This window comes from Panicum virgatum, chromosome 9K, assembly GCF_016808335.1.
Source record: "Panicum virgatum strain AP13 chromosome 9K, P.virgatum_v5, whole genome shotgun sequence".
Classification (NCBI taxonomy): domain Eukaryota; kingdom Viridiplantae; phylum Streptophyta; class Magnoliopsida; order Poales; family Poaceae; genus Panicum; species Panicum virgatum.
In genome coordinates this window covers 59,392,409-59,408,472 of record NC_053144.1, presented here as the reverse complement: position 1 = coordinate 59,408,472, position 16,064 = coordinate 59,392,409, and the positions used below count along the sequence as shown (strand labels likewise).

Genomic DNA, 16,064 nt, shown 5'->3' with positions numbered 1-16,064 from the left:
ACTGTCCCCATGGACCACAGGTAACAGAGCGCAGCCCCCCTCTACTACTAGCTTTTTGCCGGACGCTGTCGACGGTTCAGACCGGCGGTGAGCGCCGGGCAGGATGAAAATTCCGGTAACCTGTATGGCGCGTGACGTGACGCCAAACGAGATTACATTAAAGAGGAAAAACGCAAGGTTTTTTTTTTTTGAGAGCAAGGGAAAACGCAAGGTTGGCCATGTCCAAGGATGTAAACGCAAGAGACTAGTACCAGCACAGTTGCAATAAAGAGCACATGGCCAGCCTAAAAGGTTGCCTCCCGGTTTGGTAAGGGGCCGATCTAGCGCAGGGAGGAATGCAGGAGGGATCTACCATCCACGGCCGAAGAGAACAGCTGGCCCAACGGAACAGGGGCAAGCCGCGGGGTGCGCGCCCTCCCCGTCGGAGCCGGACCGGGAGCGCAGCCCGGTCGGGGTGCTTCCTCTGGCTACGTTGCCGGCCGTACACGTCAAGCAAGCCTTCCCCTCCCGTGGTCGTCTCCCCCACGTTGCCTGCCCGCGGGGGCCGCGGCCGGGGCCACCGCTCGCGCGCGTGCGGCGCGCACCTAGCCGCGGGCGCCTCGGCGCCCGTGTCGCTGGCGGCTGGGCCCGGCTCGAACCGAGGGGTGCGAATGGTCTCGAGGAATGAGTTCCCGTGACGGCAGGGTAAAGGGAAAAGGTGTGGAGTCTCGGACGGTATTTTGACCCTGTGGGAGGAGCAGGGGTTTAGCAAGAGCGCAGGGAACTCCATGCCGGTGCCTTTGAATTCTTTTAAAGAAATTAAAAGCAGCAGATTGTTGATTTAAATTGGTTTATTTTGTTTTTTTTCATCCATACGTTTGAGGGCCATTTGTGGCAACCCTCAGTGTGTAAATATAGATGTCCATCATTTAAACCTATATTCATCAAATAAATGTATTTAAGCTAAAATAGTGCAAGTATGTGTCCCTAAATTAAATCGTGTCTTTGCCCCTAAATCTTTTTTTTTTCAAATGAAATTAAGCTCTCTTTTTTCTCTCTCACAGCATTGATATATACGGGAGGTTCCCGTCTAAAATATGCAGACAACGAGGTAGCACATCAGGGCAGTACTATTTCTAAAGCAACGCTGTACTTGAGGGGTAGGCCGCTAGATCTCGGCAGTTTTTTGGAAGGTCGGATGCATGGGTCGGAACAAACAAAAGGGCAGGACGACGAGGCGTTGGAACAACGATTGGTATCATTGGCATCGGGGACGAGATCGGCCGGCATGGTGGCGAAACGAAAGCGGGGGGGGGGGGGGGGGGGGTTCCCTTTCCCGGGACGTTTGGCATCTCTGGCCACTGGCGTCCTGGAGCTCGATCGCTTTGGCAAAACCCCAGGCAGGGCCGCCGCTCCCCCTGAGCTTTACGTGCAAGCAAGCAAGAGCTGCAGCAGTGCGCGCGGTCCCTCTCCCCTGCCATTCCGTTTCCTTTCTTCCGTTTTTGGCTTAGCGTCTTCTACGGTGTGAATGCATTGAGGACAAAACAAAACAATCAAACAATTCTGGCAAGTTCGTCAAGTGCGCATGCATGTCCTTGACATTCATAACCCAAAAATAAATAAAATGTGCCCACTGATCTCGAGATTTGAAATGACGCGGTGATTTTTAGCCATCTCGTAAGATCCGAGGATCGAATTCGGTTCAAATTTGTACTGTGCATCTGTTTCCGTAACGGCTCGGGTTTTGTCGGCGCAAGCAGGAGGAGGAGCGACGCCACCACCAAGCGCGCAGGAGCAAGGTCGTGCGTGGTGCGCGCGACGTCGCTTTCGTCGGCACACATCCGATCCGGCACCCGGGTCGCGTGATGCACGTTGCTCCTATCCGCCTTGGCCCACCGCGACGTGAGCGGAGGGACCTGCAGCCTGCAGGCGCAGCAGGTCGATGGAATGGGATGAAACGAACTGGCCTCACCGTGCGTACGTGCGTGCATTGGACGGGACGGGATGGAGTGCCCCGCCTCTCAGGCCCCACCTCCTTTCCCCAGGGCCCAGGCCCTTGCCAGTGCATCTGCTTCTGCTGCTGCTGTAATAAGGGGAAAAAAGGCACCGGTACATGCATGCATGTCTTCCCACGACGCATGCATCTGCATGCTGCATGCACTGGGTCCCCCTCCCCGCTCCTGCGAGCGTGCATGCATGCATCATGCAGCACGGAGTACGAACAATGCGGTAGCTGGGCTGAGCCGCCGAGGTGAGCGCTCATGATTGGCGTTGTTGATGATGGGGATGGGGGGGGGGGGGGGGCTCGTCCAGATGGGTCAACAAGAAGGAAGGATCAGCGAGCGAACAGGACCAGGACGGGAGCGAGATGCAGGGCCGCGCAGCAGAGCAGAGTGCAGACCCGATGGGTCAACAAGAAGGAAGGATCAGCGAGCGAACAGGACCAGGACGGGAGCGAGATGCAGGGCCGCGCAGCAGAGCAGAGTGCAGACCCGCACGCCCCCACCCCCGTTCGTTACCGTGGCTGTGACCTACTCCCTCCGTTCTGAAATGTAACTCATTTTGATAGTGTTTTATTGTATTCAGATTTATAAAATATTCAATAAATCTGGACATATAATTTATTTAGATTCAGAGAATATTTAATAAATCTGATAAAATACCAGAATGACTTACATTTCAGAATAGAGGAGTACGCGATGGCCTCTGACTACAGCGCGTGGACTTGTCGTCGTCCGAACTCCGTACTAAGAAGAACTCCCGCCCCGGCCCCGCAGCATTCAAGCGCGCGCGCGGGGTGATTTCGAATCTTCTACCGCGGTGGGACATTAATAATTACTACAGCGACGAGCAACGACCACCAGCTATGTGAACTGCGACTCAGCGAGTGGTTATACGTAGTATTAAAAAACAAATGAAATTACCGTGGATTCGCTGCGCCACACATTAGTCGCCCCGATCGCTAATCATGCGTCCTTACACTCTCTCCAGCGGGGAACTGCACACGGCCCGGTATCCCGTTTTAGGGGTGGGAGCACCCGGGATGTGCTACAGCGGCAAATTGGAAAGGGTCTGGCAAATATGGGCGAGGACAGAGAAACGCTATTACTGGGGCGTACGGCCGGCCGGTATCCTGCCCGACGCTGACGAAGGCCAATGGCCATCTTTCGCGCCGGCTGTATGCTTTGCTGCCGGCGTGTTGGTTGCAAGTGTTAGGAAAAAATAAATATAATATTGGATTGTGGGGTATAGGGGGTGTGCTATGGGGTGCATTGCTGGAGAGAATTTTGATATGGAGTACGAAATCTGTTTAGAGGAGGAGAATATTACTTTTAGGGGTGGGTTTTAGAGGAGACCCATGAGACAGTCTTAGGTGCTGTTTGGCTCCAGGACTTTTTTCAAAAGTCCTTATCACATCAAAAGAAATCTCACTATTTTATAATATTAAATAAAATCTGTTTATAAATGTTTTTTAACAGCTGAGTGCTTTTTCGCGAGACGAATCTAATGAGCCTAATTAATTCATAATTTGCTACAGTGATGCTACAGTACCCATTCGCTAATCATAGATTAAGATATCTCATTAGATTCGTCTCGCAGTTTAGCCCTAGAGTTCTGCAATTAGTTTTATAATTAACATTTATTTAATACTTCTAAATACTAAAAAATTCCAAAGATTAAAAAAAAGTCTGTGGAACCAAACAACCCCAGTTGCCCGCGACGAACATCCATCCCATCGGCGCCGGCCATTTTTCTATCGCTCCACAAGATTTCTCCCGCGATACGTTTCCACCGTTTACGGCGAACACGCGTCGCCCCGGACCCCGACGCGTCCGACCTGTCCGCCCACGTGCCCCCCGGGCCCGCCTGCAGCGGAACCCTCGCGCATCCTGGCGGCGGGGCGGGGCCGACACGACGCGACGCGACGCGCTCCCCGCTGCGCTCCACGCGCCGCCCAGGGCGCCCCGGCCCGCAAACTCGCAGCGCGCGCCGCACACGGACACTGACGCGGGGCAGTTGCTTTCTTGTTTTGCCTCGCCCCGCCGCCAGTCCCGTCGGGCCCTCCCCCCGGCTTGGCTCCACGCGAACGAACACGGAACGCCCATTGGCTCCTGCCCCGCGCCGCAGCAGATTCCCTTTTCGCGTCCCTCGCGGGGCCCGCGACCCGCCCAGGAAGAGGCCCCCGCCACCACAAGCGCCGCCCCGTCCTTATCCCGCGCACCACCACGCCGTCAGGGCGCCGTCCCCGGTCTCGTGGCCGGCGCGCCCGCCACGCCGCCGTCGCGTCTGACGCCGGCGACCGCCACGGACGGCGCGCGTCACGTCACGTCGGGGCTTTTTTCCCGTCACTCCAAAAAAAAAACCCGCATCGTTTTCTTTCGGTCTCATCTGACGCTCTTTTTTTTTCTCTCTCCTTCGTATGTGGTCGTAGTCGGAGAGGATCACGATACCGAAGAGCACCGAAAAAAATTCAAAAAAAATGTTTCCCGTTGTTATTATCCCTTCTCGCCGTGGGAGATAACGAGGGCCAGGAAAATGGCTCAATTTCTGGCCAAAAGTGACCACCGGACCGGGGCCATCGGAGGGGGGGCGAGGGATAGGCGGATAAGCGTAGGGGGAGAAAGGAACCAATGGAGGCGTGCCGGGCCGACACGCGTCACCTCTTTTTTTCTGACGTGGCCAGGGAGCCGGATCGATACTTGCTACAAATAAAGATTTGGGATTTGCAAGAAAAGCACCGGAGGTCCTCTGTTCGCCCTCTCGTGGAGCTTGTTTCGAATGATCAAACATTTAACTTCGTTCACTGCTGCGGTAATTAGGCCTTTCAAACGGTACATAGTGGTCACTGGTGAGGGTGTGCCTTTTTCCTGTTCACTACAGTGGACACCATTACATTAAAACACAAAAGTTTAGAAATTAGGAGAAATTTGTCGAGCAAATAACAACTTGTGTTTTATAGGAACCAACTAAGTCTATGTCAATAACCGATTTTGCGTGGGTGCTTTATTTGATTCAGCGGCCATCTTGGGGCACCTTTAGTTGCATCAATCCATTTTTTTTCTTCGTGGACATGTCCAGTGAACAGTATCAATTCCAAGGTCAAATAACATTTATTTTGCTACTCTCTCCTAACCTTCAGGGTATGTTAGAATATCTAGAATCCTAATATTATGGTGTCCACTAAGGCCCTATTTAGTTTCCAAAAAAATTTCTAGAGTACCTGTCATATCGAATTTTTGGACACATGCATGGAGCATTAAATGTAGTTGAAAATAATAACTAATTACACAATCTAACTGATTAGCTCGAGACGAATCTTTTAAGTCTAATTAGTTTATAATTAGACATTAATTGTCAAATAACAACAAAAGTGCTACAGTGTCAAGACCCAAAAATTTTCACGAACTAAACAAGGCCTAAATATTGGATGATGAATCTAGAGTGAGGCGGAGTAAATTGTGCATTATTCTAGATCTAACTATGTTGAAGCAAGGATAGCATGTCGATAAATGACTAGTTATTATTTTCAACGTCATATTATTTTAGTTGATTTTCACAATTGCTCAACGGAAGAATATTACCAAAAATAAAAATCCAACTTTTTCGAAGAGCTATTTTGTGGATGAACTATGGAACTTGTAGTATAATTAGACATGTCTAGGTGAAAACAAATCTCGACCAAAATAGTACAAATAAGAATGACCTATCACCGTTATTCACTTGAATATGTAGCTCTTAGGAGAATGTTCTTATGAGGTTGTAAAAAGAATTTTGTTGAGAAATCTAAAAATGTCTATTTGCAGTGCATAATGTTGTACCGATAATTCTATGACGCGTAAAGCACTTTAATATCTAACATTATCATTATACATAAAAGATCATTTATCATTTGAATAAATGTCTCTCTTTTAATTGTACAAATGTACACCAATATTTTTTTCACGCACTCAGCCATATAAATGTCTCTCTTTTAAACTGCGAAGTCGAAAGAACTAAACCATATGAAAACAAAAGTTCTACCTAAGATGCTATTTTTTGTTGGCAGATTCCAATAAAGAACTCGAGAAGCATTTGTTTCCTAAAAGTGGAATGGCATGCAAATATGGTCATTCGGGACGGCCTGTTGTCTCGCTATGCTAATAGTGGAAACCCAGTATAGTGGTATCTTTTTGCGAAGATAGTAGGGCAAAGCTTGCGGTAGTGCTTCAGTTCATTCTAAAAAAGCAGCACCTTCATGATTATTGCCTAACGAACTAACAGATTTCAGGTAGCTACAAAGTAGTGGATTCATATAAAAATAGCAGTAAGTTAATGGAACTTTTGAACTACACTAGAACTCAGTTGATGTTTAATTCATGTTTATACTATTGATACCTTAATGGGGAAAAAAAAGAAAACATATATCCATGTTAGCAAGTAGCAGCTTCATCTATCACATCCAATCCTTGTAGATTCCATCAGCACAGTATTTGTTTTTTTTTAAAAAAACTTTGACCAGTATAGAAAACCCATATATGTTTTGCCATCGTGAAATTTCCACCATAATTAATCATGGTAAATTTTGGAACCTAAAGAATGATCGTTTCTTAAACCCTACAAATTCTATGCTCCATTTGTTTTTCCTCCCACACCTACGGTCCGAGCAATGGTCGAGTGATGCATGCAAGCTGAACCTTCTATATATATTTTCCTACAAGGTGGCTTTTTTGGATTTTAGAAACACAAAGGCCACGAATTTCTTATCTAAAAATTATCTGGTCCTGCTGCGTTGAAGCGGCCCCGGAATCTTAGCACCTTTTCGGGCATCACCCCTGGACATTCTCCTCCACCAACACCACACAGCCTCTCATCCCATCCCCCCCCCCCCCCCCCCCCCCCCCCCCCGCGAAAAACAGCAAAAAACCCTCATGCAAAAAAGGGAAAAATAAAAATAAAAATTAAAAAATGGAGAGCCCTGAATTAATTCCGTGAAAGAGAAGGTGAGAGAGAGACTGTGGAGTGGGCCCGCATGCAGTTAATAATTGCTAACCCCCCACGTTTCTATACTAAAAACGCCACCGCTAATCTCCTCCCTAAACCCCCACCGGTTAACAGGGATCACTCCTCGCGTTCGTGGTCACGAGGGACTTGAGGCCCCCGCGGGATCCGACGGCGTGGCGGGCGCGTCCGCTCCCGGCACCGACGGCCTGGATCCGCGGCACGTGGCGCGGGCGCGGGGGTCGCCTCCCCCGCTGTCAGAAGCCCGGACAGGCCCCGGTGCCGTCGGATCTCCTGGGCGGGGGGGCACGTGGACGCCAGGCAAGGGCGGAACCGGTCGTTGGTCGGGGCCGCGTGGGGTTGAACCGGGAGCAGCCGGTGGCGCCCCGCCTCTCCCCGGTGGGATGGCGTGGGCGTAAGCGAGGCGGGGTTGGGGGGGTTTAAGAAGGGGGTTGGTTTTGAGGGGTTTTGGCCAACCCACACCACGGCACCACGCGCCTCCACCATCAGAAGAAAAAACCGAGGCGGAGGGCGGAGAGGAGAGCAAGGGGAGGGGGAGGAGACGGGGGGAAAGGGGAATAAAAATAAAAGAGGAGAGGCGAAGCAAGGCGAGGAGGAGGGGGAGAGCCCAGAGGCCCAGGGGGAGGGGGAATAATTCCGCGGGGGCGAGGGATCTCGGCGGTTCCGGCCGCGGAGGAGCCCGGCGAGGCGGCGATCCGGGGGCGATCGGAGGTGGGAGCGCGTCGACGCCGGCGAGGTGAGCCCGGCGTGCTAATTCCAGGGAATTCAGCCGAATTATGCGGCTCCGGGGCTGGGTTCCGCGTTTTGGCGCCCCGCTGTGGGGCGCTGCTGTGTTGGGGTTTTGCCTCCGTGCTGTTTTGCTCCAATCCTGTCCGAATTATGCTTGCTTCGGTCCGATCCGCGGCGCTGGGCTCCGAGCAGGAGGTGAATTTGCGTTTTTCCTGAGATTCTGCTGCATTTCTGGGCTGCGGTTTCAATTTCGCCGGGTTTTGGCGAATTCCGCCTCCAATTGCAGCGCATCGGGTGCCGAGATCGGATCTGGCTTCCGCCTGATTTGCGATTTCTTGGACCTTCTTGTGCGTCTGCGGGTTTTGCAGTTCGCTCCCTTTTTTTTTTAACCGACGCGCCCGCTTTCCTTTTGGCAGTTGCTTAATCCTCACGGATTCCGATGCACGAGGTTTTAAAAAAAGTTTTCTTCCTCTCTCCCCCTTTCTCTTTGATCGCTTGGCGTGCTGGTTTACCTGGCGAATTTATTTGCTTGGGTGCATTAAATTCGGCGGCGAAACCATTTCGTAAGGAAAAACATTTCTCATCTGTCTTCTGAGGTCTTAATTCGGATCACGAGTGCAAGTACTATGATTTCTCTCTCCATTTCCTGTGCTCTTTCGGTGTATGCTTAATTAATATTGGTTTTGTTTCGCTTTTGGAGCGCAGCCAGTTTAAAATTCATGCCATTTTGGCTGTTCCGCGTCTGGATCTCTCGCCTTGGGGTTTTGGGATTCTAAATTTTGCTAATTAATTACTCCCTCCTTCCCCGTTTATAAGGCATGGTGGAACATGACACGGTCTTCTAAACAACACTTTGACCATTTATTTATCATATATTATATCACTTTTGATTATAAACTTATAATCATTGTAAAATATATTTGATTATGAATCCAATCATATGAAATTTGCATTATAAAAATAAAAATTTAATAGTCAAATTATTGGTCAAAGATAACAATGTTTGAATCTTGATATACGTGTATGCCTTATAAACAGGGAAGGAGGGAGTACACTGCAAACCGTGATCGTTCCCTGTTTAATTAATCGAGGGTTTATCCGAGATTTATCCCAAGTTCTTGCGGAGATCCCAATGAATGATTTCCTTTCATTTTTTATTCTGCTGACTACCAGTTTTCCTTTTGCTGATTGCTAATGGGTTCTTGAATACTTGCTGTGCAGATTTGTGTTAGGGGACAAGCCATGAACAGCGCAACCACCGGTTGTTAACTAAGCAACCCCTCTTGTAAATTACAAGCAACCGAAGCGAGGCGCAAGAAATGGTGTTCCAGAAGAGGTCGTCAGAGATGGAGTCGTGCGGTGGAGGCCAAGTCGCGGAGATGCCGCGCGTTCCCAAGTCCGCGAGGGTATGCGCCTTTCAGCGCATCGATTCGGACCTCGCTTCACTGCCCTTGGTTGGCGAGTCTGACAGCGATGGCGTTTCTTGTTCGGTGAAATGTGCAGGGCAAGAGATCGGTCCGGAAGAAGGAGGCCCAGAGCCCGGGACAGATGATGTGCGCATTCGACCTTCTCGCGACGGTAGCCGGGAAGCTGCTTGATGAAGGCGAGGGATCGCTCGTGAACATGAGCGCGGGTGCCCCGGTCTTGGCTGCATGCGCGAAGGATGTCCGCGTGAAGCAGGAGCAGTGCGATGAGGCGATGAAGCATTTCAAGCACGAGGTGACGGATCAGGATAGCTGCAATGAGAGCGCAATTCTCCCCCACACTGTGTTTTCACGGTCGGTGAATCATGCTCGGAGTGAGGATCCGAAGGCGAAGTCTGAAGCCCTGGACAAGGAATCCTCTATGATCAGCTGTACCAAGGCTGAATTGGGTTGCAATTTCGGGGCGATTGCAGATAGGTGGTCTCCTGAATCCGTGGAATCAGGAGCCTTCACTGGAGATGCAGCGGCGAGCTTGATGCAGGTGGCCACAGCAGGATTTCATAAGAATGCACCTGACATGTATAATTTGCTCGATCCAATGGATGTGGACGTGAAGCCTCCTCCTTTGGTCAGCTCTGACAGCACCGGTGAAATGCCATTGTATGGCGATAAAATTCACCGCTCAATATCCTTACCAAGGGGCCCGAAGGGTGTGGCGGGGTATGCTGTAGATAGAGATGATGACGACGACAAGTCCTCTGGGTGCACTCATCCTAGCACCACCACTAACAGGGATTTCAGGCTCAATTGTACAGCTGATCATAGTAGGGTAAGAAAGCTGCTCACTTCTAAGTACAGGAAAGTTGCTCCAGCCAGGATGCACAAATCAGATCTTTCCTATAGTGGTAAGCACTGGAAAATCCTGGCCTTCCTTTTATTTTCAGTAGCACAACATTTATGGAATTTCTATTCAAACCAGCTGCATCTCACTTGAATTCATTGATCCCATCAGATGTTGAGCGGAAACCTTCTTTCCGCAACAAGAAAATGCATTATACACGACAGAGGACACAAAGGAGTACATTTAAGCGGAGGAAGCTCTTTGATCGTCATGCAGTTCTAGCATCTGAATTTGGTAGGGCAAATGGAAAGGGAAACTCAAAGGCTACCGGAAGAGACTCCCATGCTGTTTCTTTGGAAGGTTTGTTTTACTTCCACACGGGAATTTCCTTTCCATGCTATTTCCTTTTCTTACTTATCTGAGGGTAATAATATTTCTGCAGCAAACAAGGGCACCAATTCAATGCCATTCCAGAAATCTTGTGCATCAAACGATTGCCATGGTAACATTTACTCCCATCAAATTCATTTAATCTCCTAATGTCTATTTTTGGACCTAAGATATCATTTATTTCTTGCAGTGAAACTTAGAATTAAGTCTTTCAAGGTGCCTGAACTTCTCGTTGAAATACCAGAAAGTGCAACAGTTGGCTCACTAAAGGTATGTGCAGGACATTTTAGATAATGTGTAAAAAGGTTGCAGTTTTTTTTTCTTCTGCTCAATGGGGTTTCCTGTAGTTTAATCAGTATTCCCAATGCAGAAAACTGTTCTTGAGGCGGTGACTGCCATTCTTGGAGGTGGTCTGCGCGTGGGTGTTCTTCACCATGGAAAGAAAGTCAGAGATGATAGTAAAACTTTAATGCAAGCTGGGATTGGTCAGAATGATATGCTGGACAGCCTTGGTTTTTCACTTGAACCAAACTGTACACACAACCCGTCGCAAGTCCAAGCTCCTGAAGATATCAGTTTTCTGGAAACCATTGATACTACTGAACCCCTCGCAAGGTAAGAAGCAATGCTTCTAAACAATTCACTGGCATGCCTTCACAGTTCAGCCTAACCAGACTTGTGAACTACTGATACAGGATTGCGCCTGCTGACTCATCTTCCAAGCATGGTGAGGTAGATGTCTCCCAGGAGCTTGCATTAACCCCTTTAGCAATGAACTACCAGGGCAGTGATCATGATTCTGTACACTCCCCTGGGGGTGTTTCATCGCCTGATAAAGTGTCCACAAACTCGCGAGCTTTAGTTCCAGTTGCTCCTGCAGATCCCAATGCAGGGGCTGTAGTTCCAGTGAATAAGTCAAAGAGGTCACCAGAGCAGGGGCAACGCCGAATCAGGCGTCCGTTCTCTGTTGCTGAAGTAGAAGCACTTGTGCTTGCAGTCGAAAAGCTTGGAACTGGAAGGTATAATTGCTTATTCCCCTCATTTGACGTGACATTGTATACTTTCCTGGGTTCTGTAATCTTACAGGATAGTTATGGATATGTTGCAGGTGGCGAGATGTTAAACTCCGTGCATTTGACAACGCAAAGCACCGGACATATGTTGATCTTAAGGTAATAACAGTCAAATGCTTGACTTTGACTTCAACTGAAGACTAAACTAAATATTTTCTATACATTGCAATACTCAGTCAAAATCTGTTCATTGGTTTCCGTATTGTCCTTTCCTAATTTATTGATTGATCCTCATGATTTCCTGTTTTTTGCTGAACATTTTAATTGCTGCGAAGAGGAGGCTTCGCAGGGAATTGCATACTTAAGTTTTATGCAAAATCCCTAGCGGGTTAGGTTACTTGGCTGATTCAACCAGTAGTTTGGTGCTTGTGGGTTTTAGGTTCCTCACCCGACAGGACCGTGCTGTTTTTGTGTTCTTAGAAGGTTTCAGCCAGACTCTTTTTCTTAAAAGCCTCTTGTCCTTGTGATTCAGTTAGTGCTGTCCCCACGCATCAGCTTGTTGTTTAGATGGGTCATGTGGGTTGTAGTACCAGAACGGTTCACGTAGAAACAAAGGAGACCCATTCTTTCACGTCAACTAACCTGATCCGGACTTTAGAGAGAGTCTCGCCGAGGGATGAGATAACCTTTCCTTTACTAGACTGGAAGCTTCTTGGCTGCTTTGCATTGCATTTGCTGCATCTGTTGGCAACTGACTACATTCTCTGGTCAAAATTTGACTATGACTTTGAGTTTGAACAGGCAATGAACTAACCGTGTCAATATTGTGATGTGAACAGGACAAGTGGAAGACGCTGGTGCACACGGCGAGCATCTCGCCGCAGCAGCGGCGTGGCGAGCCGGTGCCGCAGGAGCTGCTCGACCGGGTCCTGGCGGCCCAGGCCTACTGGTCCCAGCAGCAAGCCAAGCTCCAGCCTAAGACGCCCCCGCTGGCTGAGGCTCGCTTGCTCACCTAATAATTCGATGATCCCGGCTGATGGCCTCCTCGGAGGCCGTTGCAGCCTTTGTATAAAGTCAGTAAGTCAGTCAGTCCCTTTACAGGAGGTTTAAGGAAGATATTAGAAAAAAAGGATACATATATAAGGTACAAGAAGCATTGACCGATTTGTTGTAATATCTACTCACCACCGGTTATTCTTTAAGCCAGGATTCTCTCTCCTTGTGAATTTAACCAAAGGAAAGGGTATTTCTTTGGCAAATTGTCCATGTTCATGATGGAAGAAGAAGATGATCCATGAACTGAGATCTGCAGTGTCTACTAATAGCTCACAATTTTTGCAATTGTGGTTAAGAAAATGAAGGTGCTGCTTGGTCGTCCAAGCTCCGGCTCCAGCTTCTGGATTCTGCTTTGAAGAAGTCGTTGTCTCCCACTACAGAAGCTGCGAATCCAAATTTCAGTGTATTAGGCTTAAGTGCAGCCTATCTTTTTATAGTTTGACTCACTCATAGAGACGGCCACAGAAGCCGCAGCAGGAGGGTAGCTTCTCCTTTGTTGATTTAGGCTTGGGAGCTTCAGCTCCAGCAAAGAAGCCTAGCTTGAGACTGAGCGAGGCCAAAGCCGCACCGAAAGCAAGCTTCAGATTTTTTTGTTCAATTGAATTCATTCTTTTGTTAGTGGAGGGTGATGGTAGGAGAGGAGGGATGGATCTTTGCTTCACTTTTCCCTTTCTTTTATTACTGTAGTTGTACTATGTTCTTTCACCAATCTTGTAGTCATCCTCAAATTTGTAATTGATCAAGATTAACAATATGAAAAGAAAGAATTTTTATACCACTCTGTGATACAGTGTCCTTTTCCTTTAAACTGTGGCCCTCATGCAGCATAAGTTCGCCCCCTGTGATTAATTTTGTGCCGACACTCAGCAGGTGATGCTGCTTGGGATCAGGCCCCAATCAGGTGCTTATTAATTTGTTGTCCTGTGTCAGAGCACTGCCGCCGGGGCCTTGCTACTGGAGATTCTTATCCATTAGCCCCCAATCATAATCCCATGTGCTAAAAGTTTACCACACCGCACCGCAACTGATTTGATCTATTCACATCAACCGCTACCAGTAATTACTTATTAGTAATCTCCAAGGCGTAAGATAATATCTTAACAACTACTACTCCAGCTAAGTATTCTGAATCGGCACGACAAGCAAGTTGACTTCTGGTCCTCTACGTTCATATCATACAAGCTGCTTAAAGTCCCTTGCAATTGACATGTTGCATGAGGATCGGGTACACATTTTTCCCGTTACTTGCAAAGATCTCAAAGGTTTAAACCGTTGACCTCTGACCCTAGGTGGCCCCCAAAAAAAAAAAATCTACCGCCAGTACCAGCAGGCCGGTGCCCTAGCTAGTAGCTGATCCCTTGAAGCATGCTCGCCCATCTGGCGGCGACGGGAGCTGCTGGCCGGCCGTTCCGTATACCGAAAGAAGAGAATACCGCGTGCGCCTTGCCGTGTGAGGATTGGAGGCCCGGAATATTCCCATGTGTGGAGCGGTGGCGTATGATACCGGGTTAGAAAAGACGCAAGCAAGCACAGGCGCCCCCCGCGGCCGGGAGAGGGGCCTGCGCAAGGAAGGGCGAGCGGAGAACCGGGCGGCGTCCAGGCTGGGCGCATTTGCTCGCTAGCTGTTGCTTGGAAGCAAGATTAGGAGGAGAGGGGGAGCACCGACCGACGCCTTGCGGCTGTGCCGCTGGCTCGTTAAAAACAACGGTGGCCAGCTGCTAGCTCGCTCGCTTGCTGAGACCCTTTATGGCTAGATGGATGGATCAACCGTTAGCTGGGATGATCAGATCAGATCAGGTCACGGCGAGTGCGCTCGTGCTGTGCCCCTCCCAAACGCACGGCGGCACCACCAGCAGGGGCCCCAGCTCGACGCCGCTGTGCTCGCGCGGGACTGTGTAGCCGAGACATGTGGGCGAGATCGAGACGGCTGCGTGTACCCATCCGGCCGGCCCTATTCATTGGCCGTCGCCGGTGCCCATACCAGCGCGCACCCGTCACGCCAGCGCCTGCCGTATATCTGCGTGTATTTCTCGCCATTATCCCCGGACTAACACGAGCTAACAACATGCGGATGCGGGCGGGGGGATGCGATGTTGGGGCCTGGGGGTTAAGCACGAGCCGAAACATGCGAGTGTTTCGGGGCTCATCTGACGGGCGGGGGCGGCACGGCACGGCACGGCACCGCAAGCCATGTTCCCTCCATGTGGGCTCTCTCCCGATCCCCCTAGCATCTGGTGGCCGCGATCTGGTCGCGGGCGCCCGGCTCGGCCCCGGGCAGGCGCACGCCGCGCGGGTCGGCGGGCGGAACCGGTAGGCGGCCGCGTACGGCGCCCCGCCGCCAGCCCACCACACCGTCCGGCATGTTAGGCTCGATCGGCATGGGCGGGGCGGGTCAGATGCATGGATCCAACGTTACAAAAATGGAAATACCACACTTTGTGGCGGGCGTGCCTCGAATACGCGGATCTTGGATGCTAAAACTCTGTATGTTTTGTGCTTGCAATAAAGCGGGTAACCTTTTGTCTGAAAAAAATACCACACTTTGTGTTTCGATGGGTATTTGGTGTATTAATTAAGGTTAAACTGGTCTGGGGATTTTTGAGCCGGCTGAAGGTGCAGGGAAAACTCAGACATTCATGATGCAATAATATTGAAAAAAAATCGTGTTGGTCTTTTCTCCTTTTGATAACGATGATCATTTTCTTTTCGATCAATGTATTGCAGGCCTAGCTTGGCTAGTTGCCAATTGCCATTGGTCAATTGTAGCGGAGTAGGTGGCGGTGGTGGGTGACGACGGCTACAGTGGCGTATGCTTACCACATTACCCTACTGGTCCATGGTGGCATGGTGGCGCTTGAACGCCTCCTTTCTTTCTTTAATTATTACCATCGTCATCATCGTCGCTCGCCACCACCCGCGCTGGCTGACATTTGAATCTGTCTCGGCGCGAGCGAACAAACCCTCTTCTATTGCTAGCCGCCGATCACATTCTAAAAAAAAAAAGTCGCAGCCTAGTAGCTTAGTATTAGCTTGCTAGTGCTGCTACTGCTACTACCTCCGGTTTTATATATATGTCGTTAGGACATCATCGTTAGCTCATTTTTAAACTAAACTTGCTGTTCTAACGTAATATATACAAAATCGGAGGTAGTATTTTTTAATCTCCTCTGCGCCATGGGGCCCTGATATTTCTTTCAGCTAATCGGGGAGCTACATGCTTCCGCCATGTGCTCTGTCGACGTTGCCTTGCTCCAGAGAAAACTTGTGACTCGATTAAACTTTGGAAACCAGTTCAGAAACGAGATCAAGCTGATCACAAAACTGATAATAGTCCAGCCGTCCAGCTCGTTGCCTGCAGGTTACTGTTTCGTGCACACCTCGCCCTGCTGAAAACCGCACTGCGTTAAACACCCGTTCCGGGCTGCCAAATTGATGTTTCTTTTCTCGTCTGATGAAAAACTCTGTTGGAATAAAGTACATTTTGACGACCGAGAGGACGCAACGCAACCCCTGCGGAATCGCTTTCAGAGGTGACGGGCGCGCACGTAAACTGGCGAGATGATGCGCGAGGTGCCGAGCCGGCAAGGCTCCATCTCCATGCGTGCCGCCATGAGCCAGCGCCGCATGGGTTCT

At 49.6% G+C, this 16,064-nt stretch overlaps 1 protein-coding gene across 1 annotated transcript; it reads left to right on the top strand.

Moving 5' to 3' along the window:
• Nucleotides 1-7,436: 7,436 nt before the first annotated feature.
• Nucleotides 7,437-13,209, top strand: LOC120652841 (telomere repeat-binding protein 5-like). The gene is made up of 10 exons (XM_039930775.1): nt 7,437-7,714; nt 8,929-9,113; nt 9,211-10,036; nt 10,144-10,332; nt 10,415-10,474; nt 10,553-10,632; nt 10,733-10,977; nt 11,058-11,381; nt 11,471-11,534; nt 12,215-13,209. The coding sequence occupies exons 2-10, from the start codon at nt 9,027-9,029 to the stop codon at nt 12,389-12,391; spliced, it is 2,052 nt and encodes a 683-aa protein (XP_039786709.1). The 5' UTR covers nt 7,437-7,714; nt 8,929-9,026; the 3' UTR covers nt 12,392-13,209.
• The last annotated feature ends 2,855 nt before the right edge of the window (nt 13,210-16,064 follow it).

Coding starts and splice junctions, on each gene's coding strand:
- LOC120652841 (XM_039930775.1), top strand. CDS start 9,027: ATGGTGTTCCAGAAGAGGTCGTCAGAGATGGAGTCGTGCGGTGGAGGC. Junction 10,333..10,414: donor CCATGCTGTTTCTTTGGAAG/GTTTGTTTTACT, acceptor ATATTTCTGCAG/CAAACAAGGGCACCAATTCA. Junction 10,633..10,732: donor CAACAGTTGGCTCACTAAAG/GTATGTGCAGGA, acceptor TTCCCAATGCAG/AAAACTGTTCTTGAGGCGGT.